The sequence below is a fragment of the Myodes glareolus genome, chromosome 1 (genome assembly GCF_982192425.1).
Source record: "Myodes glareolus chromosome 1, mMyoGla1.1, whole genome shotgun sequence".
NCBI lineage: Eukaryota > Metazoa > Chordata > Mammalia > Rodentia > Cricetidae > Myodes > Myodes glareolus.
Window position 1 is genome coordinate 133,907,228 of NC_142026.1, and position 27,088 is coordinate 133,934,315.

The window sequence follows — 27,088 nt, forward strand, 5'->3', positions numbered from 1 at the left end:
ATCTCTCTAGAATCTCTGATTATAGGACTGAAGAGATGACTCAGTGGTAAAAGAGTGTTTGCTGCCCTTGCAGTGAATGCAAGTTTGGTTCCCAGCATCTCCATGGCTGTTCACAGTCACTCTTACTGCAGTTCCTGAGAATCCCATAGCCCTGGGCTCCATGGCATGTAAACATGGTACACATAAATTATGCAGGTCACACCTATACAAATAGCAAATATTTAAAAACTCATAGAAATTTAATGAAATCTTAAACAGAACAAATTGGCCACTAATCTGTGTTTGTTCAAATTTGGCACTATCACTATTAGTACGTGTAACACGTTTACAACTTGCACATCTCTCTCCCTTGAGCAGGAAGCTCCATCCAGGCAGGGGACATGATGGCTTCATCTTTTGTAGTCTGGCATAGTAGACACTTAGATATGTGTGTGTCTGAAAGAGAAGCAGGAGTACACAGTGGATGGAGGTGGGAACATTATCTGGCTTGATGCTTAGGTGCACCATGATCGCCTATATTTTTTACACGATTCCAGAGGATTCTGAAGCTCAATTGATAAAAGCTTAGGGTCAGAGATTGGGGTTCAACCTGAAGATCCGAAAAACAAAACTGCCAACTACTGGCTCTTACTTCGACCTCAGTCTGAAAATGGCAATCCTGCCTCCAGGAATCTCAGAAGGAGTCTCTATCTGAGAGCTGTCTCGCCCCATCTTATATTCCTCTCTAGGGCTGTGATCAAAGGTGTGCACCACTGGGATTAAAGGCATGCACCACCCGATTTCTATGGCAACAAGGGTGACTGCTGGGATTAAAGGTGTGTGTCATTGTGCCTACTGGGATTAAAGGTGTGTGTTACCATAACCTGGTCTGTAAAGCTGACCAGTGGGACTGTTTTACTCTCAGATCTTCAGACAGTCCGTATTTATTAAAATGCATTTGAAATGCATTACATGATTCACTGTAGTCTTTTGTGCAAAACCTAAGCAGAGTTTTGGGAATTCGTCTGACTGGGTAGCTGTTCTGGGGTCATGAAACCCTTGTCTGTGTTTGTGTTTATTTAGTTTTGTGCTCTCTCTTGGCTCCTTGTACCAACTGATCTAATGGGCCTCTGGAAAGGCTGGCGGGACAAGCTGACAGTGGTTTCAGTGATTCATGTGGCCATGAGGATTCTTTCTCAGTTTGAATTGCATAATAGTGGGATGGGAAAATAGCTTTCCCACATCATAGATATTCCCCTGTGGCCGTTCCTCTTCACTGTCTATCTTTAAGGCAGTAAAGAGAGTGGCAGAGCAGAAGGCCTTGGCTGGCTTCTCCTTGCTGGTTTTACTTCTGTGAAATTTCCCTTAAATTTATGAACCAGGTTTTCTCTAAAATGATAGTAGTAGATAACTCTCCCACACAGGTGTGTAGTAAGAATAAAGTGAGATACTTACAATACCGTGATGGCCCTTAGCCACGGAGAAATGCAAACTAAAGCTACTCTGAGATTCCATCATACACCAGTAAGAATGACCAAGATCAAAAACACCGATGACAATTTATGCTGGAGAGGATGTGGGTTACAGGGAGCACTCCTGCATTGCTGGTGGGAGTGCAAACTGGTACAGCCCCTTTGGGTCTCAGTATGACAATTTCTCAGAAAATTAGAAAACAACCTCCCCCAAGATCCAGCAATACCACTTTTGCGTATTACACAAAGGATGCTCAATCGTGCCACAAGGACATGTGCTCAACTATGTTCATAGCAGCATTGTTTGTAATAGCTAGAACCTGGAAACAACCTAAATGCTCCTCAACTGAAGACTGAATAAGGAAAATGTGGTAATTTACACAATGGAGTACTACACAGCAGAAAAAAATAATGACATCTTGAAATTTGCAGGCAAATGTATGGATCTAGAAAACATCATATTGAGTGAGGTAACCCAGACCCAGAAAGACAAATATCACATGTACTTACTCATAAGTGGCTTTTAGACATAAAGCAAAGAAAACCAGACTGCAATTCATAATCCCAGAGAACCTAGACAACAATGAAGACCCTAAGATATATGAATCTAATCTACATGGGATGTAGAAAAAGACAAGATCTTTTGAGTAAACTGGGAGCATGGGGACCATGGGAGAGGGTTGGAGAGGGGCGTGGGGAAGAGAGGGGAGCAGAGAAAAATGTATAGCTCAATAAAATAAAATAAAAAATACTGTGATGGTAGGGAAAGCCACTTAGTAAACCTGGACAAATGTCACTTTCCATATTGTCACTGATAATTCATTATAAAACTGTGAGACTTATGGATCATTAACTCTAGCATTATTTGAGATGTCGTTACAGTAAAGGGTGATATATTAATTAGGAAAATATCCTTTTCACATAAATGAGTCAAAGAGCATAATGAATGCCATTAATCTTGGGAAGTCAAGAGGGAATGGTGCTATGTCCATAATGCAGTAAGAAGTCAGGTTCAGAGATGAGTGTCATAGGCAGTTTAGTTACTGTGGGTTATAAGAAGCAGTTTGGTGAATTAGAGGCCAAGATCAGATCATTGTTCTCGGTCCTTCAGCCGCTAAGATTCAGAATCTGAACTAATCTTGTGACTTCAGACCTGGCATGTTGTTCCCCATTGTCCCACCTTACATTGCTCATAATATAACCTTACCTGTCCAGTACACATCCCAACAGGCATCTCTGCTATACTTTGTCAGTTGTGCTAATCCTCTGTCTACTTCCCTGCTATCATCTGGCCATTGATTATATCTGTTCTATGGTAATTGAAGCACGATTAATAAAACTTCAGAGACAAATACTGGGGTTCAACCTGAAGACCAGAAAAGCAAAGCAGCCAACCACTGACTCTTACCTTGACCTCAGTGCGAAAATGGTGATCCTGCCTCCAGGAAACCTCAGAATGAGACTGAGACAGAGCTGTCTCTTCCTGTCTTATAATCCTCTCTAGTGCTGGGACTAAAGGCGTGCACCACTACCGCCTGGTTACTGTGGCAAACTACTGTGGCTACTGGGATTAAAGGTTTGTGCCATTGCTACCTGGTCTGTAAGGCTGACCAGTGTGGCTGTTTACTTTTCTGATCCTCAGGCAAGCTTTATTTAATAGAATACAAATGAAATGCCACTTCAGGTAATATATTGAGGATTATAATGAAATGATTAAAATGAAAGAGGTTCACAAACAATGCCATACATTTCTCATGAAAACTGTCTTCAAGATTCAGTTTTGCATTGTTTGGTAGTTGTCTTTGTTCAGGGCCATTGGATGACAGTGAGGAGATGACACTTATAAAGATTAACAGAGATATGCTGTTAGTGCCCTAGAATAGACAGAAAACTCATCCATACCAGGATGAAGATGACAAGGGAGTGTATAGGGACCAGAGCAGTGCTTTGACCTGGATGTGAAAGGCCTGGGGGTGCAGAAGAGCACTCCAGATGATTGTTTGTAAAGACAGACCCAGTGACTGTGTGTTGCTGTTCTGAATGTCAGCCTTCTGGACTCATGGTCTATTTGCCCCAACCTCCCTCGAGAAGCTGTGGGAAGACAGGTCCTCAGCACTGTTCCCAGATTATAATAGTATGATGTTATGCTCTTGGGCTCTTTTGGGGGGCCCGCCACCCAGTTGCCAAATAAATCACACATGGAGGTGTATTCTTGGTTATGAGTGAGTGCCCAGCCTTAGCTTGGCTCGTTTCTTATCTGCTTTTCTTAATTTAGATATCCCCTCTGCCTTTTGCCTCTGGGCTTTCCCATTCTCTTACTTCTGTAAATCTTACTTACTCTTCATGGATTGCTGTGTAACTAAATAGCTGGCCTCTGATGTCTTCCTTCTTCTCGGGTACTACTCCTCCCAATCTCAATATTCTCTCTTTCTGCCAGCACTGCCTATTCTTTCTCCTGCTTTGCTATTGGCCATTCAGATCTTCCTCAGATCATCAGGTGTTCTAGACAGGCAAAGATTCACAGCTTCACGGAGTTAAACAAGTACAGCATAAACAAAAGTAACACACCTTAAAATAATATTCCCAACACCAGATACCAGTTTGACTTTTAGCATAAGCACTTCAAGCCTGTTAAAGGTTATTTATAAAGATTGCCTTTTTTTTAAATCCACTGGTATTAGTTGATTTTTTTTTTTCAGATCAGGCATTGAATTTGTTGACAGGGATTAGCCAGCTGTCTAAATTGAGCTGAGTTGGCATTAAAACCCTAAGTGCACCTGAGCAATGACCATTCTGCAACACTGACCTGAACATAGAAGGATAAGGGTAAGGCATTCCTGGGCTGGGGGCTGAGAAGATCGTTGATTGAGAGGATGTTCCAGATCTCAGAAAGTAATTTTCTGAATTTTGTATTCACTGCAGAGGCATGACAAAGCAAATGGACTACTTGAAAAACTTCCTAGAGGTGGGTTTAGGAACTCTGAAATTAATGCACAAGCTTTTCAGTTACCAATTATTTGACTAAAATCAATGTACTGTTTTCTTATAGAGTTGTCCTCATCTGTTTCAATGTGTTGGCATTCTGAACGTAAATTTCCGTATTCCATTTGGTGATGACTAAGAGATATTTCAAAACCCACATAATTACCTGTTGAGTATGTATCTCTGTCCTTCAGCAGAAATACCATCTTGGCAAATAAAAATATCAGGACTTCAAGGACTTATGATGACAGTATGTTAAAGATAAAACATCTGACAAGCTGGGCAGTGGTGACACATGCCTTTAATCCCAGCATTTGGGAGGCAGAGGCAGGCAGATCTGTGTGAGTTTGAGTCTGGCCTGGTCTACAGAGCGAGTTCCAGGACAGGCTCCAAAAAAGGATAAAACATTCTTAGTATCTGTGTGCTGTGCATATTATCTGCCATTCTGTATTGCAATCTGCTCTCAGGGTTTCTGACTTGGGGCCTCTCTAGTGAAGTTGTGCTATAGATAACCAGTTCACAGACTGGCTTTTGGGCCAAAATAAAAATTCACATTGTAGCAGGAGCATGGTTTCTGGAGTCAACAGATTCTGGCATCAAACTTCAGATTAGTACATGTTTCACTTTGGGCAAACGCGTCCTCAAACTTCAGGTTCTTTCTGTAAAATTTGGATACCATCCATCTTTTTAACCCATTCTAGCCTTTAAATTGCATTATAACCCAGGCCCCCAGTTCTCCAGTTTTAGCTTCCCTGAAACTGGAATTGCACAAGGTACAGCCATACCCAGAAAGGTCCTTTTCACCATTCTTTAATTATTTTACATTTTTATTCCCTCTCCAAAGTGTTCTCACCATCAGAAATGATAACATACAGCTCAGCTTATATCAGGAAAATTCTAAAAACACACTATATAATATCTTGATTGGGACTGGAGAGATGTCTCAGTGGTTAAGAGCACTGACTGCTCTTCCAGAGGTTCTGAGTTCAATTCTCAGCAACCACATGGTGACTCACAAACATCTATACTGAGATCTGGTGCCCTTTTCTAGCCTGTAGACATACATAAAGGCAGAAAACTGTATCCATAATAAATAAAGCCTTAAAACTTAATTGTTAGTATTGTGATACATTCATTAGTTGAAATGTTACCCCAGATACTTATAAGTTTAGGACTGGAGAAAAATGGCTCATGGCTCAGTAGTTAAGAACACTGGCTGCTTTTCCTAAGTTTGACCTGGGTTTAATTCTTAGAACCCACATGACCACTTATAACTGTAACTCCAGCTCCAGGGGATGCAACCCTTTGTTCTGGCCTCCACAGAACCAGGCATGCATGCAGTACACAGACATACATGAAGACAAAACACTCATGCATTTAAAATCAATAAAATACAATGTTTTAAAATCTAGTGATCACTGAGATCACTGCATCTATTAATGGTAAGCTTTACAATTCTTTTTGTGTTGCTATTAATAAAATAGCTAAGGCAGGTAGGCTATGAGAAAAAGAATTCTTTTAGTTCACAGTTCTGGAGATCCAGGAGCAGGTGCCAGCACCTGCTCGGCTTCTGGTGAAGCTGTTAGGATGGCTCAATTTGTGATGGAAAGCAGAAAGGGCAAACAGGCCTGAACTGAAACTAAGCATAAAGAAAAGATGGAGGAGAGGAGCCAGAGTGACTTATAACAACTGGCTTCTACATAACCATTCCAGTACCAGAAGAGCAAGAACTTCAAGAAAATTACCAGTCTTATTTCAAGGCCACAGCAGTGCTCTATAGCTACACTGAGGGTCGAATTTCAACATGACCTTTGATAGGAACAAGCCATAGTCAGAATGGACGGGACTCTATTAATACTATGGCTGGAGCTACTCAGAATGCAGGCGAGAAGGTTCAGTGCAGTCTGTTTCTTGGAGCCCTGTACAATTTCTGAAGCGATCTTCGTGTTTACCTCTAGAGCAGTCATGGCCAGTAAAAGTGGGAAGAGCCCAATAGCCTGCCTACAGCATGGTGCTCGCTCTGCAGAAGGGTTGCTATGGGATTTTGGATCAGCACCTGAATGGACTAGGCATTTCTCCTTGTAGAGATCAAGAGTGGGTATCCACTACAAATGTGAGCGTATTATGTATTTCTAGAGTTTCGTCTATTTTTCTTACTTTTTTACCCCAACTCCCACCCTTTATGGGCACATTATAGCTATACAATTTTGCTTTTGGGGGATTTTATGTGGTTTGATATTTTTATACTTTCCTCAGTTCTCCTGGAATTGATCTGAAAAAAAGAGATTGGAAGAGGCAGGAGACTGCGAAGGACCATGGGCTTTTGACTTAGACCACCAGACTTCACATACAGCTCCACCATTGAGTTGAGTCTTTGAACAAATTGTGAAGTTTTTGTATGCCTCAGTTTTTGTATGCCTCAGTTTTTGTATGCCTCAGTTTTTGTATCACTAAAAGTAAGGCAGATCATAATTCTTATTATTGGAGAACTCACTGGAATTAAATGAGAAATGAGCTAAATGCATGTAATGCTGTTAGTAGAGAATCAAGCAGTATGTTGGCCCTGCACACGTGGTAGCTGCTTTTGTTAAATATTCTCTGTCACATAAAATCTAGAGCCCAAGTCCCTTCCTGTTTGTCCTACTCTCTGCTTACCTCATCCCTTAAGTGATTTTGGTCAGAATTACCCTTGATTTTAAGCAGTTATTCGTAATGAATTTACATAGAACTGAACCGTTCATGTCCTGTATAGAACTATACATGCTCTTTGGGCCTGAGTGCCATTTGAATTACCTCAGTAAGTACTGTGATGAGCAACGTCTGCTTTTATTTCATCAAGTGTAGTATTTTAAAAAGTTTGAGTGGGGGAAGAAAAGTATACAGAAAGAATTCTTGAGTATGAAGCTGGTCTTCTGAAAATATATAAAAGTATTCCAAAAATATACAAATAGAATCTAGCTGTTCTATTTTATATGGAAATTACATAATTATGGTATTTCATACTTTGTTTTGGTTAATCATCTTACCTCACTCTCCAGCCCTGTGCCCCTTTTCCTTCCTTTGCCACTGTAGTCTTCCGTTCCTAGTAGCTTTCTGCTTTCGTGACACATGTGTTCCATTACCTGACCCTTTCCCGTCTTATGGTCTCCTGTCCACTTTAATGACCTGTCCCTGCACTCAAGCCCACATAGACAAGATACAGGATATGCAGGATTTGTCTTTTCTGTGTAGAAGTTACTTCAGTATAATTTTCAGATTCATTCATTCTCCTACAGCTTTTTAGATTTCATTTTTCTCTGCGACTGAATTTTTCATTGTATTTTTCATTGGACCATATTTTCATTGTCCATTATGTCTGCAAATGAACATCCAGGCTGATTCTATTTTCTTACTATTGTGAACATGGTATCAGTAAACATGGAATCACAAGTGTTTGTGGTGGGGTATGCAATGTTTTGCATATTATCAGGACCAGTAGTACACCTGGGTTACGTGTTAGTTACAGCATTAGCTTCTGAGAAACCATCCTCTTGATTCCCATGGTGTATGCATCAGTTAATATTCCCACCAGCAGTGAGTAAGGGGTCCTCATTCCTCATATCCTCTCCAGCAGTTGTCATTTCTTTTCTGTCCTTTTCAAGTTTTTGTTTGTTTTTACTTATTACGCTTGTGAGCACACATGTGTCCCCCTGCCTGGCATAGTTTGAATATGAATTGAGAGGACAACCAGCGGAAGTCAGTCCCCTCCTACCCTGTAAATATAAGGGATCGGCCTTGAGTCATCAGATTTTGCAGCAAGAACCCTTACCTGCTAAATCCTCTTGCTGGCCAGTGTTTGTTTTTTTATGGTTTAAAAATATGCACCTGTTCTATGTTCTAGATACTAACTCCTGTCTGAAGTGTAGCTGCAAAGACTTTCTCCTGCTCTGGAGCGTTCCCTTGTCTGTGTTCATTCACTGTGCAACTCTTTACATTCCTGTGATCTCATTTGTCAGTTCTTGGGGTTATTTCCTGTGCTTTTGAAGTCCAGTCAGAAAGTTGTGACCTATGACAACATCTTGAAGTGTTTTCTCTGTATTTTTCTCTAGTAGTTTCAACACTGGATTTTATATTAAGGTCTTTGATACATTTGATTAATTCTTGAGCAGGGTAAGGGATAAAAATTTATTTTATTCTTCTACAGCCTGCTATCAAGTTCAGCACGCACAATTTGTTAAACAGACTGTTTTTTTCTAGTGTATATCTTTGACATTTGTCAAAAGTGAAATAGCTGTTACTGTTGGGGTTTATTTTTTTTTGCCTTTTTTCTGTTTCGTTGGTGTACATACCTGTTTTGTGCTGACCCAGTACAGTTTTGCCCCTGTAACTCTGTAGTATAATTTGAGGTCAGACAATGTGATGCCTTTAAGAGTTGTTCTTTCTGGTTTGGACTGCTTTGACTATTGGTGCATTTTGTCTTCCTATTTTAGTTTTTTAAAGTTCTGTGAAGAATGTTATTGGGATTTTGATAGGAGTTGCATTGACTCTGTAGATTTCTTTTGTTAATAGAGCCATTTTCATGATTTTATTTCGTCTTTTGGGGCAGTTAATCCTGTTGCTGTTTCACTTAATAAATTACAGAACAAGATGAGCTGGCTCATGATCACCACGGGATTGTTATAGAGACTGTTTTCTTTCTCATTTTTGTTCAAATTGTGTTCTTTTTAGATCAAAGGAAATGGTCCTGAACTTTGGTGATATAGTTGCTCACTGAAGTCATTTCCTGTGTTTGTATATTCACCATTTGGGGAGTCCTGCCTCAGAAGCCAAGCATCAGCACTAACTGGCATTTATCTTGCTTTCCCTAGAAGTAACTCTAGGTAGAAGGAGTGAAACAGCATATCTTGGATCTTACCTTACACCCCAAATATGCTTCTGTCAGTCCTGTCCTATGTTTTTATTCTAGGTTGCTCTAATGTTAATAGCATTCAATAAATACTGCTATGATCAGCATTCAATTTACAGCCATGCTATAAATTGATAGGGTGGGTCTTACTTATATTAGAGATGGTCATAAGCTGTTCTTTTTGTTTCCTCCTTCTCTTTTTTTTGGGGGTTGGGTCAGGGTTTCTCTTTGTAGCCCTGACTCTCATGGAAATTACTCTGTAAATAAGGTTAACCTCGAACTCACATAGATCCACCTCCCGAGTACTGGGATTAAAGGCATATGCCACCACACTCTGCCAAACTTTTTTTTATATTCAAAGGCATGAATTAAAACTTATCCATTTTTTTAAAATAAATATATGCAACCTTCAGCCAACATCATAGCTGGAGAAGTTATTTGGTACAGAGTAAATCAATCCTCTTTCCCTTTAGAAGGGTAGGAAAGACGTGGTTAGGATGCTTGTATAGATCCATAGCACCTAACTTCAAGATCTGGGCAACTAAAATCCCAGCTGACCACTGGCTGGTAATTTGTCAACACTCTGGTATGTCCTAACATTGCCAAGGAGGCTGGCAGGATTTAGAGAACAGGAAATAAGCTGTTGGGAGATAAGGCGGGCAGCTGTGCATTGCAGGCAGGAGAGGAAATGAGAATGAGCCAGCCAAACAAACATTGACAGTTCTACTTCACTTTTAAACGAAGAAGCAATGGAAAGACTTCTTCTAGTTCAGAGTCATCTACCTACTTAGTTGTGCCAATTAGAACTTGGGGTGAAGAAGCCTGGGAGTAAGGACCACATTTCCAGTCACTGCTGCATCTCAGCTTAGAATTCTAGAAGGGGAAACTGAGTCAGTGTCTTGTTTATCCAGCAGTAGCAACTGTGTTATCTTAAGATTTAAAAAAATCTTACTTTAATATTAGAGATAATCTTAAATATGTTTTGCCTCTGCTTTTTTTGTGTGTGCTTGTGTCATTGTGCGGGTTATTTTCCATGAAGAGGTATTTCCTTGGTAGCAGCTAATTTTGTGATCACATATGGCAGTGGCCACTGGTGGCAGAAACATCAATTTTATAGACATCCTTACAGTAGATGAATGTTTACTGTGCCTACCCAAAGAAACAATTTAAAAGCAGCAGTGATGAATATGGTGTTCCTGTTTGTTGTATTCTGTTCTTTGTAGCCATTCTGAAATGGTTGTTGGCTGCTGGGAGGAAAGCTTGTCAGTGGAGACCATTTGTAACCACCCCATATTTATATATTGCAATTTTCAGGCCAAATCACTATCAGATCTGAAGGAAGTAAAGGAGTTTGACTTTATTGACTGTTAGGAGATTGTGAATTTCATGATACATTCAAATGTTGTTTATAGACTTAAGCTGATGGTTTTTTAAAATAATCAAATCAATTTAAATAATCAACTAGATTTACACAAGCAAATCTTAATTTGTTGCTCCCTTATCCATACCTGAAAGGTCCCCACTTCTATACATTTACAGCTCTTTAATTGTGTAGAGAGCACTGTATTATGCCTGTTGAGGAAACTGAGCTCTGTGGCCAGAGATGCCTAATTTTTTTCTTTGGCATCTAACAGTGTTTAGTTAATCTTAAGCATACAGACAGTATTTGCTGTTGTTGAAGTGCTTTTAGGAATTTGAAATAATTTTTAATACTTTTTATAATTCAAAGATATAATTGAATAAATATTAAAGCTTCTAATTATAATATTATTTCAGAATACACTAAAAATAACTGGTCATTTTGAAGATGTCCTCATCTGCATAGATCCTGCCTTCACAGTGATAGTTATAGCACATTATGTGCTACAGACATGTAAAGCTGGCCAGACCAAGCAAGGGGTCTTACTGTAGGACGTGGCTGGATGGGACTACTTAGGGATTTCTTAGTGTTTGCATCATTGCAAGTTGAATGTAGCATGTAGCATGGTAGCCATCAACTGGATTAAGTTAAAGATTTCTGGGGTTTTAAAGATCACAAGCTGACTGCTTTCTTTGTTTTTAGTGGTGTTATTAAGATGCTGTAATATCTTTACCTTTTTAAACATTGAGGTAAACAAACTAGGGTGAGCTCAAGGCAGACTAAGTCAGAGAACCTTCAAATCTGGTGTACCCACTGCATAGTTCTGAAAAGTTACAGGATTTGTGTATTGTTGGTCTGTGAGGAGGAAGTATTGCAGATATAAGGAGGGTATGGCAATGGAGAACATCCATTAGGCCTCAGTTTACTTCAACTGCAGAACCTAAGTTAGAGCTTGGAAACCTGTAGTGTTGGCTGAAGTTTCTGTCCTGCCTGGTTCCCACAGTCATTAAAGCACTAAGAAATCACACAGAGGTCTACATTAACTATAAACTGATTGGCCCATTAGCTCAGACTTCTTATTAACTTTTATAACTCTTAAAAGCCCATTATTCTTATCTATGTTAGCCATGTGGTTGGTTTCTTTTTCATCGAGGCAGTCTCATCTTGCTTGCTCTGTGGCTGGTCACGACTGCTGCAGACTAGGACTTCCTTCTTCCCAGAATTCTCCTGTTCTCCTTGACCCGCCTCTACTTCCTGTCTGGTTGTCCCACCTATACTTCCTGCCTGACTACTGGCCAATCAGCATTTATTTAAAATATAATTGACAGAATACAGACCATTGTCCCACACCACTTCCCCCTCTTTTTTTTTTTAAGTAAGAACTCTGAATCTAATATTCTTTGTTTAGTTTTTCTCCTGACCATTAGCCATAACAACTTGTAACAAACATTCTAAACAAAGGAAAATATCCATAGTCCATTTTTGGGAATGTGGGCATAGTTTTCCAGGCTACTTCCTGCTGGTTGGGAGCACTGATAATCTTATGGGGACTTAAAGAAAATTTAGAACTATGATCAAGTCCTGACTGGAGTATCTTGTGAGGCTTGATCATCTCAGGCAACATCTTGAATCTGCTCTTACTGGAGATTTCTCAGGTAGTCTTCCTTGATCAATACTGATTTTTATTAACTCAGAGTAAATCCATAGCTTCTCATTTTCTGTGGAAACAAGCAAAGCTTCTTCTCCAAAGTAACATATATTTTGACTTAAATTTTGAAGTCAAGGCATTTTCAAAATACCTATCTTGGATTAATTCAGCAGCATTTATAAACATATATTTTAGCAGCTGTTGCTCCTTCCTCAGCATTCAAACAATTCAAAAAGAGCACAATAACATAAAGTATCCAGACTCTCTGAGTATTTTTCATCTTTTCGTGGCTTTATTTTAATTTCTATTTCTTTTATCTTTACTTTTAATTTTTGACTTTTTGAGACAGGTTTTTTTTGTGTATCTTTGGCTGTCCTGGAACTCTCTCTGTAGACCAGGCTGTCCTGGAACTCACAGAGGTCTGCCTGCCTCTGTGTCCCAAGTGCTGGTATTAAAGGTGTGTGCCATCACACCTTGAACTCACAGAGATCTGTCTGCCTCTGTCTCCCAAGTGTTGGGATTAAAGGCCTGTGCTACCACATGCCTTAATTGTGTAGAGAGCACTGTATTATGCCTGTTGAGTAAACTGAGCTGTATTTTAATAAATAAAGCTTTCCTGAAGATCAGAGAGCAAAACTAAGGCACTAGAGGCCAGGGAGTGGTGGCTCACTCCTTTAATCCCAGTGTTTGGGAGTCATACACCTTTAATTCTAGCACTGTGAAGGTGCAGACAGGAACAATAATGACTGGACAGAGAGGAATATAAAGGGAAAGAGACAGAAACTCACTGAAGTGTAGAGTCTGAGGTTTGGTGGAGACACAGGTGCAGTCTAGGTAGTCTGAGGGTCACCCCACTCAGTCTGAACATTTCCAGAGGTAAAAAGGTCTCTTCTACTGACTTACCACTTTGCTTTCTGATCTTCAGCTTGAACCCCAATATCTGTCTCTAGGTTTTTATTAATTGTGCTACATCTGGTGCTTAACATTTGGGGTATGGATTCACAGAAAAAAGCTGTTTGCATATGACTTTATAGCCACTGGCATAGGCTGGAGTCACCGCCCTACTGGCTAGATTTTTTGTTTCTTCTCCCCTAGTAGGCTCTCTCTGAACCCCTTTCTTGGTCTACTGTCAAACTAGGTAACTGTCTTAAATTCCAGTCAGGCTTTTACTGTTCTACTCAGCAACAATAAACCTCGTCTTCATCATCATAGTTGGTAGATTTGGTAAGACAATTGTAAATTCTTAAAGGGAGGAATTAAAAGAGAGATTTTTTTTAGCATATTAAAAATTGGGAAACACCATTACATTACAATGGAGCAATTTGCATCTCTGTATGATAATATGCTGGATAGTTTGAAAATGGAAAGATTAAATAAGAGGATAGCTAATTTAGATGGGATTTATGTAATGTCAGTTGTAATCATCATCTTTATCATTTTTGTTTTATCACTAAAAATGTTGGTTAATCTGAGAGCTAAGATACAAATTTTAGAAAAACTTAGTAAAACAGATTATAGAGATATTCAAATCCAGACAGTGGAATTTAATGGAGAACCTTTTTCACCATTGCACTGTAAGAACAGACAGGAACAGCTTAAGGTTTTCAAACAACCAACCTTAATATAGCCAGTAATCTTACAAGAATTGCTAAGTGATAGAGGCTCTGTAAGAACTGAATGGACTCCTGTGCCAATATTAGATTTAAGGAGATTCAAGAAAGCAATAGTTTCATATGGTATACATTCACATTTCATGAATCAAATGTTAAACTCGTGTTCAGTTTATAATAGAGTTATCCCTAAAGTCAAGAGTTAGCTGAAGCTGTTTTAGAGTATAGTCCACAAATAAATGGAGTTCCTGGTTCAGAGAAGAGGCTAAGACTATTGAACAATGAAGTAAAGCTAGAGGTTTAGAAATCTCCCAAGATCTACATCTTGGAGAAGGAGATTGTGCTACTATAGAAAAGCAATCCATATATGATGGCCACATTCTGGCTTTATGCCGTGCAGAAGCTTTGAATACTTGGAACAGAACTGAAGATGTAGGAAAGAAGATTGAATCATTTACTAAAGTCATACAGGGCCCAAAGAAACCTTTATGGATTTTTTTTTTTACAAAGATTGATATCAACAGTAAATAGAATAATATCAAATTCAGAAGCTAGACAAATAATAATTGAATCTCTGGCTTTTGAAAATTCTAATTCTCAATACAAAGGAATAATTAGGCTGTTAAAGGCAGGGTCAGCACCTTTGGAGGAATGGATGCAAGATACAATTAATATTGAATCTCATCACCATGATGATACTTGGATAGGAGAGGTAATGTCCAGAGGTCTGAAGAAAAATTGAAGCATTAAGTGTTTCAATTGTGGCAAACAAAGTCACCTTAAAAGAGATTGTAAACAGGATGTCCCTAGAAACAGTGTTGTTTTTGTTTTTTAAACATAATCCATTTAGAATGTCCCTCCCTTCTGGGTTATGCAGAAGGTGTGACAGAGACAGGCATTGGACTAATGAATGTAGGTCAACAAGGGATATTCAAGGTGATCCTTTGCCATCAAGAAACTCCATGAAGGGGCCCTCTCAGGCCCCTATGTCAGGTTCAATTCAGTCATTTCCTGTCATCATAGAAGAAACTCCTTCCCTAAGCAATTAAAGAACCTAATGCCTATTGTGAGAAGCCATGCTGCTCTGGATGATAGAACAGCTATAAAAGAGGGAACAGAAAATTCAGGAGAAACTATAAAGCGAGTATTCTGGCAAACTTCTACAAATGAACACAGACCAATTAAAAATTTGTATAAATGATGATATCATTGAAGGACTGGTAGATACAGGTACAGATGTGTAGCATGTGGGCCGGCTTGTTGGGGTATCTGTCCCGCCCAGTACCCCACAGCCGGCAACTCCCATGGAAAATCACACACAGGACTCCATAAGATTATAAACTGATTGGCCCATTAGGTCAGGCTACTTATTAGCTCTTATAACTTATGTTACCCTATTGCCTTATCTACATTAGCCACACATCTCAGTACCTTTCTCAGCTGTCAGCTTACATGTTGCTGCTTCAGTGGTCTGCGCAGGAGTGGCGGAGGGAGCTTCCTGCTTCTCAGAATATTCCTGTTCTCATTGCCCCGCCTCTACTTCCTATCTGTTTGACCCACCTATACTTCCTGCCTGGCCAATCAGCGTTTTATTAAAATACATGATTGACAGAATACAGACAATTCTCCCACACCACAGATGTAACAATAATTTCATCAAAATCTTGGCATCCAAATTGGCATCTTCAGGACGTTAATGTTCAGTATTTAGGAACTGGAACTTTATCTAAGCTAAAGCAGAGCATGAGATGGGTCGAATATATAGGATCAGATGGACAGAGGGGAATATTAAAAACATATGTGGCAAACATAGCAATGAATTTGTGGGGACATGATTTGTTGCAGCAGTGGAAAACTCGGATTACTGACATTCCCCCAATCTTGGAAACAAACCATAAATTAATGTATGTTGAGAAAATATTACATGATACTATAAAGAACAGTTACCAATCATCCAGGTTGTACAAGAACACAGCACAACAACTGCTGATATTTCAAAGGCACCAGACTTTAAAATGGTTGACAGACAAACCTGTATGGGTTGCACAATGGTCTTTAACAACAGAGAAATTGCAGGCTTTAGAACAGCTGGTACAGGAACAACTAAATACTCAGCATATTGAAGCATCAACCAGCTCTTGGAATTTTCCTGTTTTTGTTGTTAAAAAGAAATTTGGAAAATGGAGAATGGTAACAAATCTAAGAGCTGTTAATAAGGTAATTCAGCCAGTGTACTCTCTACAGTCTGGAATTTGTTTGTTTTTTTTTCTGTTACCTAAAGGATGGCCTCTTATAGTTAGTGATTTAAAAGATTGTTTCTTCACTATACCTTTACAAGAAAAATTTGCATTCACAGTGCCTGCTCATAATGTTCAGCCTACTAAGAGATGTGAATGGAAGGTTCTCCCACAGAAAATGTTAAATAACCCCTCCCTGTGTCAATATTTTGTAAGTTAGCCATTGGAAGTGATACAAAAACAATTTCATGAATCTATACTTTGCCATTACATGGATGACATTTTAGTATTTGATTCAAATGTAAATACTTTAGGAAGAATGCTTGAAGAAATAAAGAAAAATTTGCCTTGTTGGGGATTGCAAATTGTTCCTGAAAAAGTACAAAGAGGAGATTCTATTATTTAGGCTATAAAATAAATAAACAAAAATTAGCTCCCAAGTGGGGCGCATTAGGAGAGATTGATTGCAGACTATTAATGACTTTTGGTATATCATATTTTCAACAGGATAAAATTTCATTAATCTTTGCAAATCTTTGTTCCTATTATTCTCTACAGACACTTAATCCTAATGATCTTATTGTAGTCCCAGTCAAGTTAAATATTACAGCTGTCTTTGGAGTTGGAGTGTGGCTCTCTCCTTCTCTGAACCCAAGTGTGCTTATTAAGTAAAATCCAAAATCCATATCTCATGTCAAAAGAGCCACCTGATAGGGAACAGAAGAAAAGTACATTTATGGACTTCTTTATTGCCACTAATCTCACAATCCTTTGGTCTTATTTTGACTCTTCAACAGCTTTTCTTAAGGTATAAATTTTATAAGATACACACACACACACACACACACACACACGGAGGTGTGTGTGGGTATATCTATATTTTAAACTTTTGTCATACTAGTGGTCATATAGAGTACTAATTCTAGAAAAATGTTTTATCTTCTTTACTGTACAGGATTTCGGATTAGAGTCTCAGTTTTCTGCAGTGAACCATATGCATATCTAACAGCAACCTTTGTAGTATCCAAAAGGAGGATGGGACCCCACAATGATGATTCCTTTAGAACTATATAGCACCACTAAGCTGAAGAACATTAACTTTGGTTTATAAATTGATCAGAATAATTTTGAGGTGGGTAGCTGAGATGATCCAGTCTAACAGACTACTCTAGCCAGGACTTAAGACAAGCCATGCACTTTCTCGTTACACAGAGACTAGACAACAAATAATATAGCTGCCTCTCCCAGGACTTGACAATTAATCCCAATTTTTCTTTTCAGGATCTTTTAACGATGCTATCACACCCAGATATCAGGAAGTAAATTTTAGAATACGATGACCACATTCCCATGGGATGGGGTGGGTGGGTTTTTGGTCATTCAATGGGTTATAGATATTTGTCATTGTTTAGAATTTGTTATGGGCTATGTTTAGAAGGAAAGTTATTAGATTCAGAGCTCTTGTTTTCAAAAGGAAAAAGGGCATACATAGATATGATAGAATAATAGGGTAAGTTATTGAATCTACTCTGAAGAGAAAAAAGGGAGAATACAGGTATGATAAGATAAAAGGGTCAATTTTTTAATCTGCTTTAAAAAAAACACAGGATTTAAATATTTTACATTTATTGGACTTTTGCATGTTTTATACAAATTTTATATATTGATAGAAATTTGAAACTAATTTTTGTTAAAACATACTGTACACACATTTTAAATCTTGTTCAAGGTATTGTACCCACACAGCTCATTTATCAGTATAATACAAATTTCTAGTTATTGAAAGATATTATCAACTCTTTAGGATACTAAAGAAATGTAGATTGGTAATTAGTCATCTATTACCATCAAACTTGTGTCACATTAGGTATGTTTTCAATGTCAAGTAGAGATATATTTTAAATAGACAGGTCATCTTCAAACACTTCAGAGATCTACAGAATATGGCATTTAAGAGATGTTGTAATAACATAGGTTCTATTTTTATGACAATGAGACATGTCTTCTCCTCGCACACCAATCTAATTTAGGGAAGATAATGGACATCAAAGAACCTCTACATAGAGGTTAGTTTCTTTGGTGCAAAAGTAAACCACTGGGCAAGAAAGTACTCTTGCCTCAACTGGCAGTGTGCTGTCCTAATTGGACAAGCAGGGTACAAAAGAGCGTAAGTGCCAGATATTATTAAGACATGACAGGTCAGTCCTTCAAAAATCCTATTTCATAGGGAAGTCTGTGGAATATTTTAGGCCTTTTGACTGAAGATGGATGCCCCAACATTGCAGAGGAACTTTGGGTGACAGTCCAGGTAGCCAGCTGTTTTTGTCATTTCTCATATTTTTTGGAAGTTTCTTGCTTGTACTTCCTGCTTACTTAGTTAATATTGTGTCCTTCTTGAGTCTCTGAGGGAGTTGAAGACTAGATTGTTACAGTTTTCCTTCTTTACCTGAGCCAGAAAAGAAACCCACTAAAGAGGTGTAAAGTATATAAGATATAGTTTTTTCTTATATTAATTATAGCCATCTTTTTATTAGTGGCAAAGTAGTGACATTTTATTTGTATTTTAATAAAGTGTCTCTGAAGATCAGAGTCCAACACTAAGACACTAGAGGCCAGGCAGTGGTGGCTCACTCCTGTAATCCCTGGACTAGAGAGACAGAGGCAGATGGATCTCTTTGAGTTGAAAGTTACCCTGGGATACACAAGATGGATCCAGAAACATATCCAGGTGCCTCACACCTTTAATTCCAGTGTTTGGGGTCACACACATTTAATCCCATCACTAGGGAGGTAGAGATAAGAGTAATTTGGCTAGGCAGAGAGAGAACTATATAGGGAAAGAAACAGGAACTCACTGGAGTATGGAGTCTGAGATTTGGTGAAGAAACAGTGCAGTCTAGGCCTTCTGGGGATCTCCCCTTTAGTCTGAGCATTGGTAGTCTGAGGTAAAAGGTGTCTCTGTGGCTTACCGCTCTGCTTCTCTGATTTTCAGCTTTAACTCCTATATCTGTCTTTGGTTTTTATTATTCGTGGTATGATACCATTTACTGTGGCACCACCAGTGCACATCTAGGGAAAGATAAGAGCGTGTGCGAGTCCTAATTAAATGGAGTGCTTTTGCTGATCAGTGACAGTCCTTTACTGACACATCAGAGGCATCAATGTGTCTGTGGGTGTTCTGGGTTTCAAGCTTCCCTCTGAGCTCACTGAGGGTGGTGGAAGTGATTCATAGCCTTCAACTCAACATTAGCCACATTGCATAAGTGTAATAATGATGCTGAGTTCATCTCTCTCACCAGGAGGGAAAAGCCTTAGGGGATAGTCATGTGATGAACCTTGAGATACTGTTTTCGTGGCTCAGATTCTTGAGACTTAGCAACTGCTAATTGCTGCATAGATGTTCCTGACTCTTTTAATTGGGACCACTAGACTCCATAGGCAGGGCGAGAGGGTGAGTGGAGAGACACTGGGCCTGGTGTGGGCTTTTGAAACCTCAGATCCCACCCCCAATGACACATTTCTTTCAGCAAGTTTACACCTACTCCAATAAGGCTCTACCTCCTAATCTGGTGACTAAGCATTTATCAGGGTGATAGGAGCCTGTGGGGTCATTCTCATGCAAACCACCACAGAAGCTCCACCGTGTGTTTTCCATATTGACTTTGTTTAGATGCTGAGCTGTTCAGAAATAAGATAGTCCAAAAAAGACAGACAGCTAAGACTCATCATTTCTTTTTCCTGGACTAAACACATAAAACATTGATTCACAAGTGAGAATTTTGTGAAAACCATTCCTCTGCAGCACAGGACCAACAAATGAGGGATCGTTGCGCATCTGTGAGAAACAGGTGCTGATTTAGGTGGGACCTCTCTTTTCATATCAGTGTAATGTTTCCTTGTTTGCTCAGATGCTCAGATGTCTGCTGTCTTCTGGGACATGTCAGATGTGTCTGGATTCATGTAGGCTTTACCCAGTTCCTATACCAATTCTCACAGTCTTGCCCATACTTTTCCTATTTAATTTTGGAATCTGAATACTTTATGGAAATGAACCTGACTAGTTGTTTTTCGTGTTTTTAACATTTTCTTGTTTTTCTAGGTTGTGCTGGTGAGATGGAATGAGCCTTATCAGAAACTGGCCACATGTGATGCAGATGGAGGAATATTTGTGTGGATCCAGTATGAAGGCAGGTGGTCTGTGGAACTGGTCAATGACCGTGGGGCTCAGGTGAGTGGATGGTAGACTTGTTCCCATTAAACACTGCTGCTTCAATGTCACCAAATTAAGAGAAAAAAAAAGTGATATGACACTGTAGAGATGTTCAGTGGTTAAGAGTGCTTGCTAGGTCTTAGGGAAGACTTGGGTTTGGTTCAGTACCCACATGGTGTCTCACCAACTGTCTATAACTTCAGTTTTGGAGGATCGTACAGCCTTTTCTGGTCTCTATGAGCACTTGGCATGTACATATACATACATATATGCAGACAAAAAGAATACACAACCAGGCGGTGGTGGCACACACCTTTAATCCCAGCACTTGGGAGACAGAGGTAGGAGGATCTCTATAAATTTGAGGCCAACCTGATTTACAAGAGCGAGTTCCAGGACAGGCTTCAAAGCTACAGCAAAATCCTGTCTCGAAAAATAAAAACAAAACAAAAAGCAAGCAAACAAAAAAAAAAACCCAAAATTAATACACATTTAAAATAAGAATCCTAAACTTTTGCAAGATGGATAATTATAACATTTCAGAGACTCTATAAGCAGGATTATAAAAGTCTCTGTCTCACAAAATCCATGAAGAGTTTTTACCTCCATGCCTGAAACTTGACTTTGGAGATGCTATATGGCTACTGTCCTGGCAGGTACACACTATGTTGGGGTCTACGAGGCAGTAGCTCAGGAGTCTGCAGGTCACACGCAGCGACATCTGCTAGGTGTAAGCAGGGTTTGAAGCACTTTTTATGAACAGTTTGGTGTACTTCTCAGTCACCTCTGAGACTGGGTCATTACTCTCACCTTGTTTTAGATGAGGGAATAGGCACAAAGAGCTCCCTTGTACTTAGAAACCAAGGGCTGGACTTCTGACCACAGAGCTCATGCCCTTGACCGTGCAAAGCAATATGCACTTCTCATGGACCTGCAGATGGCTGCATTTGCAGTTTCCCCTCAGAAAGGCTGATCAGTGTCACAGGGCAGCTACCATTTCCTGCTTTCCTCACTGAGGCATGATGGAAACAGATGTGCCAGAGGAGCCCATTCTGCTTACCTTCTAAATGAATATACTCTCAGGAAAAACGAGTGCTCTGTGGATAGACATCCTGCAAGGCCCTCAGCCTAATCAACACTGACAATAATATCTTAATTCCTTGGGATTTTATTTCACCTGGATAATCTGTATCTTTCAAATGTGGAACGCTCATAACTTATTTAAAAACCAGGTGAGAAAGGAGCAGATGATGATCCCATAAACTTGAAATGTACAGTGAGGCAGGCCACCACAGGGAGATAGTACAAATATCTTTAGTAACTGCTTCCCGGGGACAAGCCAGACAGCCAAGACCCAGTTCTGTCATAGCAGTAGCTCAACAGGAAATCCTTGGAATGACTGTTTGACCCAGAGTAAAGACAGTGTATCAGAAAAGAGCTGAAGATGACAACAGGTGACCATACTAACTGAAAACACAACAGAAAAGAGCTATAAGACTCTCCACTTGGTCAAAAGGCTATGGAAGCAATCACATAGACATTAGCACATTGACTAAGACAGCTAAGGATGACCACGAGAAGTGCCTCAGAGAGTCCGAACTAAAGAAGAAGCTTCTGCTCCAGCATCTGCCTGTGTGCCACCATGTCCCACTATGATGATAGTGGACTAACTAGATCTTTGAAAGTCACTCCAATTAAATGCTGACCTTTTTAAGAGTTTCTTTGGTTGTGATGACTAGACATATGCCATAAGTGTTTTTTTTAATGTGTTTTTTATTCTCAAGCTTCATAAGAACTTTATTCTGAAAATTTGCTATTTTCAGCAAATAGAAGAGACAAAAAATCCAGGACAAGATGTCCAATAACTTGCCCAAAGAGACTTATGGGCATTAAAGTGAGAACTCAACCCCCTTTGTTCTTCTAAAACATTCTACCACAGTGTTTCTAGACAAAACAAAAACTTCATCCTATTCTGTTTTTCTTTGACAAAAATCCATGTGTTCTTACTATATCTCTAACTGCCCAGACTTTGTTATTGTTGAAAGACCCACCCTATCAGCCAAGCAGCAGCACCACTGCCTGATTCCCCCAGTACTATCCTTTCTCAGCAAGGATCCCAAACATTCCAGCCCTCATTATCTCCATCTGGCAGCTGTGAAATTGATTCACATGTCACAGCCTTCCATGATTTTTCCATAAAGACTTTTAAACAGCCACACATCAGACACAAGAAAAGTGAAATAAACACTGGGGGCCAGTGAGCTGGTGTGGACCATAGAACATCTGGCAGCATTCAGCGCTCACAGGTGACTATGCCTGCAGGTGCTACTGAAGTATTGCTTTAGCTCCTGACAGGCAATTTTTCTGTTCTTTTACTGTTTAAAACTGATTCTTCAAGCCTTAGAAGCTATGAGCAACTGCTATCATTAAATACTGACCTTTTAGGGGAGTCTTGTTTGCTTTTGATAATGTTAGAGTTATAGCTGACCTTATTTTAAAAAACAAATAAACAAAAAAAGAGTTCCATACACAGATAATGCTGCTCACTGGTCAAGGCAGTATGTGCTCAGTACACCTGGAAAAGTGTCTGGCAGAGAACAGTTCTGCAGCTTGGAGGAGGAGCATCCTTGAAGGCATTCAAAGAAAAGCATCACTGTTTAAGGAGCGCAGATGATCCTTGCTTAGAACATGCCCAAAGTGCTGGAGCAGTTGACACAGCTAAGCACTGCTGTCGCCGTTCCTGTTTCAGGAAATGATGGTGAGACTGTTATTTCAAAGCGGGTGTGGAACAGTGCCTGCATTCTTTCCCAGTGTTAGTCACTGCCTGTGCCAGGCACATACTCTGAGAGGCTCTGATGAAAAGCTGCCTCAGGCAGTGGCGTGACCAAAATGCTGCTTAGCTTCAAGTAATTTGAGAATTCTCTTCTGTAAATGAGACTGATATGCTTTTGCAGTCCTAAAACAGTTTCCCAAAGAGAAATTTCTCTGGTTTTTGTTTTGTTTTGTTTTGTTTTGTTTTTTTAGCATTTAGTGCTTGTTCTCATTTGCATTTCTCCAGATTGAGAAGAGGGAGGCAGGCAGGCTGGTGTACCATGTCTCTGTGTGTGTGTGTGTGTGTGTGTGTGTGTGTGTGTGTGTGTGTGTGTGTGGTGTGTTGGGGGGAGTACAGTTGTTGACGACTCCACTCCTGATGTGCACCCCTAGGACTTGGTTCTTTAGACACTACCTCCCTTAGAATGTACATTTCTGCTGACGTGAACTGATCATCTCCCTGCTTCTGCTCCCCAAATCCCGTGCATTCTTGTTGCCTTGTACTGAGGGAGTCAACTAGGTTAATTCATTTGAACATCCTGTATTACCTTTCTGTGGGATGGTCAGTGGCTCTTGTTTCTTTGAATAACACTCCCAAAGCACAGGAAGCAAAAGCAGAAAGCTTTGCATAACAAAGGAAGTGACAGCCTTAGAATGAGGGTTGTTCATGGGCAAGATGTCTGACAAGGGGTTAGTATTTAGAGGTGCAAGGAATACAACAGAAAAAAAAACTAAAAATACAAGGTGATCCAATTAGAAACTTGACAGTAGACCTAAATAAATACTTCTCCAAAGAAAACAGAGAGAAACAGCAGGTGTATGAAGAAGTGTTCAGATCAGCCATCACGAAATGCACATAAACTACAGTGAGATAGATGTCGTCTCTATGAGAAGACTGCTGTCAGAGACAGATTAGTACTAAGAAGATGCTCGCTGTCTGGGCCAGTCTTGACACACAAACTAGCCTCCTCTGAAAGGAGGAACCTCAGAGATGATGCCTCCATAAGTTTGGCTGTAGAGCATTTTTTAAATTGGCGGTTGATTTGAGGAAGGACCCAGCCCATTGTGGATGGTCCCACAGTAGGCAGATGGTCCTGGATTCTCTAAGAAAGCAGGCTGAGCAAGCCATGAGGAACAAGCCATAAACAGCACCCTCTATGGCCTCTGCACAGCTCCTGCTGCAGGTCCCTGCCTGTGGGACTGTTTTATTACAGCCCTGCCCTGTTTGAATCTCTGTCTTGACCTCTGAAGCATGATTAATAAAAACTCAGAGTCAGATCCTAGGGTTCAACCTAAAGACCAGAAAAGCAAAGCAGCTAGCCATTGACTCTTAACCTCAACCTCAGTCTGAAAATGGTGATCTTACTTCCATGAATCTCAGAATGAGAATGAGACTGAGAGCTGTCTCCTGTTTTATAATCCTCTCTAGTTCTGGGATTAAGGGCATACACCACTACTGCCTGGTTTTTGTGTTAAACTGGTGTGTCTACTGGGATTAAAGGTGTTTGTCATTGTGGCTACTGGGATTAAAGGTGTATGTCCTTGCTGCCTGGTCTGTAAGGCTGACCAGTGGGGCTGTTTTACTTTTCTCATCCTCAGGCAAGCTTTATTTATTAAAATACAAATGAAATGCCACTACAGACTTCTTTAATTGATGAACTACATGTGGAAGTGTAAGCCAAATAAACCCTTTCCTCCACAACTTTCATTGTGGTCATGGTGTCTCATTGCAGCAGTAGAAACCCTAAGACGCATACTGTTGTTAGGGATGTTAGTACAACGGCCACCAAGAACTTATTTTCACTTATTAAAGGTAAGTCAAAATTTTACACTAATGAGATGAATGTGTTCGTTTTTTTCTCTAAAAAGTTAAATATTGGCTGGGCGTGATAAGGTTATAGCTATAATCCCAGTGCTTGGGAGGCAGAGGCAGGAGAATTCCAAGTTTGAGGCCAGACTGCCTATATACCAGGTTCCAGGCTAGCAGGAGACTACATAGGAAGAACTGGTATCAAAAGAAGTGAACAGAAAAGAATGAATCTTGGCTGAATATTTGACACTGCAGAATATACTGTCTTCAATAGATTTTAGAGTTGATCAGTATTTTGATTTTAAAATCACCAATTCTGAAAATGACATTTTGCATAAATATGTAGCACATGACTGCAGAGGTAGGTATATGTAGTCCATTTCAGAAATTATTGGAAATTCTGTCCTAATTCCAAACCAAAATTCATGGAATGACTTCATGAAACTCAAGGCAGCAACTAAAATATCAGTTTTAAAACTCAGATATTCCAACACAGTGTGGTCAAAAGATAACTCATATGTTATATGCTGAAGGATCATAGTAGAAAATATGAAGTCTTTTTTTATGAGGTGAATGTTTCTGCGCAAGAAGAAAATTTTTCATATGAAGTAAAAATACCAGTTTGTAAGGTATAACAACCTTGAATCCATTGGTATCTCATGGTATTAAAGTGGTTGTGCACAGTTCAATTACGTGTATTACATGTTCAGAACCAAGGCTATACTGAAGTCTTGTCATGCAACACATGCGAGCTTTGACAGAAACACCATGGACCAATATGCGTTTGATTTTGGATTAATTTTTGGTCATTGTGTGCTCAGAAACCGTTTGTTCCTGCCAAAATTTTTGGAAACTTTCTATTTTATTATTTGATCCTGTGTAGGATTATGAATAAGTTTAAAAAGCCAACCAATAACGTGACTATAAATAAATAACAATAATATGTTGTTCATTGCTTCTTGTCATTGGCTGTGTGTTTTTTCTAAGACTTTCCTCTTTATTATAACTGTTTCATGATACATAATTAAAGTACATGTAAATAATAGCATGATCTTTGGGGAAAATGTAAAATTTATTGTCCAGTGTAATATGCTGTCTCTGGAAACTTCATGTTCTTAAGAGAAACTAGTTCATGTAAGTGGGCAGAACATGATGTGAAGCCAAAGTTTTGAGTTTTCCTGAACAACTATGGTGTCTCCAACAGCTGTTGAAGTCTTATTCCACAAGTCAGTGCCATGTCACTGTAGACACTGCTTATCAGTGCCAACCTTCAGCCCTGCTGAGAAAACAGCTAAAAGCACTTTTTCTTTGCCGTTTATTTTCTTATTTTTTGAAGTGTAATATATACTTAGCAATGTCACAAAGTTTTTAAAAGACTATTTCCAAGTATAAGCAACAGTAAAGATCTGGTTAGTGATTTTATGTGTGAGAGAGATAAGTTAATAGTACAAACTAAGAAGTAAATTAAGGTGGCAGAGACAGAATCAAATACATCAATAAATAGAATAAATATGAACGGACTAGATTTAATTAAAAATAAAATTGGACAGATTCTACATTTAAAAACCTAGATGGGGGCCCAGAGATGGCTTAGTTGGTAAGGTGCTTCTCACGAAAGGCAAGGACCTAGGTTTTATCCTTGGCACAAAATTTATTAAATTCCTGTGAGCAGGGCATGGTGGTTCACTTTTGTAATGTCAATACTTTAGGAAGCCGAACAAGGAGGATTGCCATGAGTTCAAGGCCACCAGGCTGGACTACATACGCCAGCATAGACTACTGTGTAAGGCTCTGTCTCACAACAGATTTCCCCAAATTCATGCATATTTGAAGACAATTAAATGTGTTAACTAACATCTGTCACATTCTGTATCTGTTGGTGATGGCAGCAGTACACACCTTTAATTCCAGCACTGAGAGGCAGAGGCAGGCAGATCTCTGTGAGTTTGAAGCCAGCCTGGTCCACAGAGCAAGTTCCAGAACAGCTGGACTACACAGAAAAACCCTGTCTTGTCGGGAGGGAGAAGAGGAAAGACAAATCCTGTATGTGGGTGCTGGAGTGATGGCTCAGTGGTTACCAAAGT

General features: G+C 39.5%; 1 protein-coding gene across 3 annotated transcripts in view; it reads left to right on the forward strand.

Moving 5' to 3' along the window:
• Tulp4 (TUB like protein 4) overlaps positions 1–27,088 on the forward strand; it is a 160,592-nt gene that overhangs the window by 71,104 nt on the left and 62,400 nt on the right. For all 3 annotated transcript variants that reach the window (XM_085687695.2, XM_085687702.2, XM_085687708.2), the window contains exon 3: positions 20,273–20,401. In XM_085687695.2, coding sequence (XP_085543821.2) covers positions 20,273–20,401 — 129 coding nt within the window. The remainder of the gene's footprint in view (positions 1–20,272; positions 20,402–27,088) is intronic.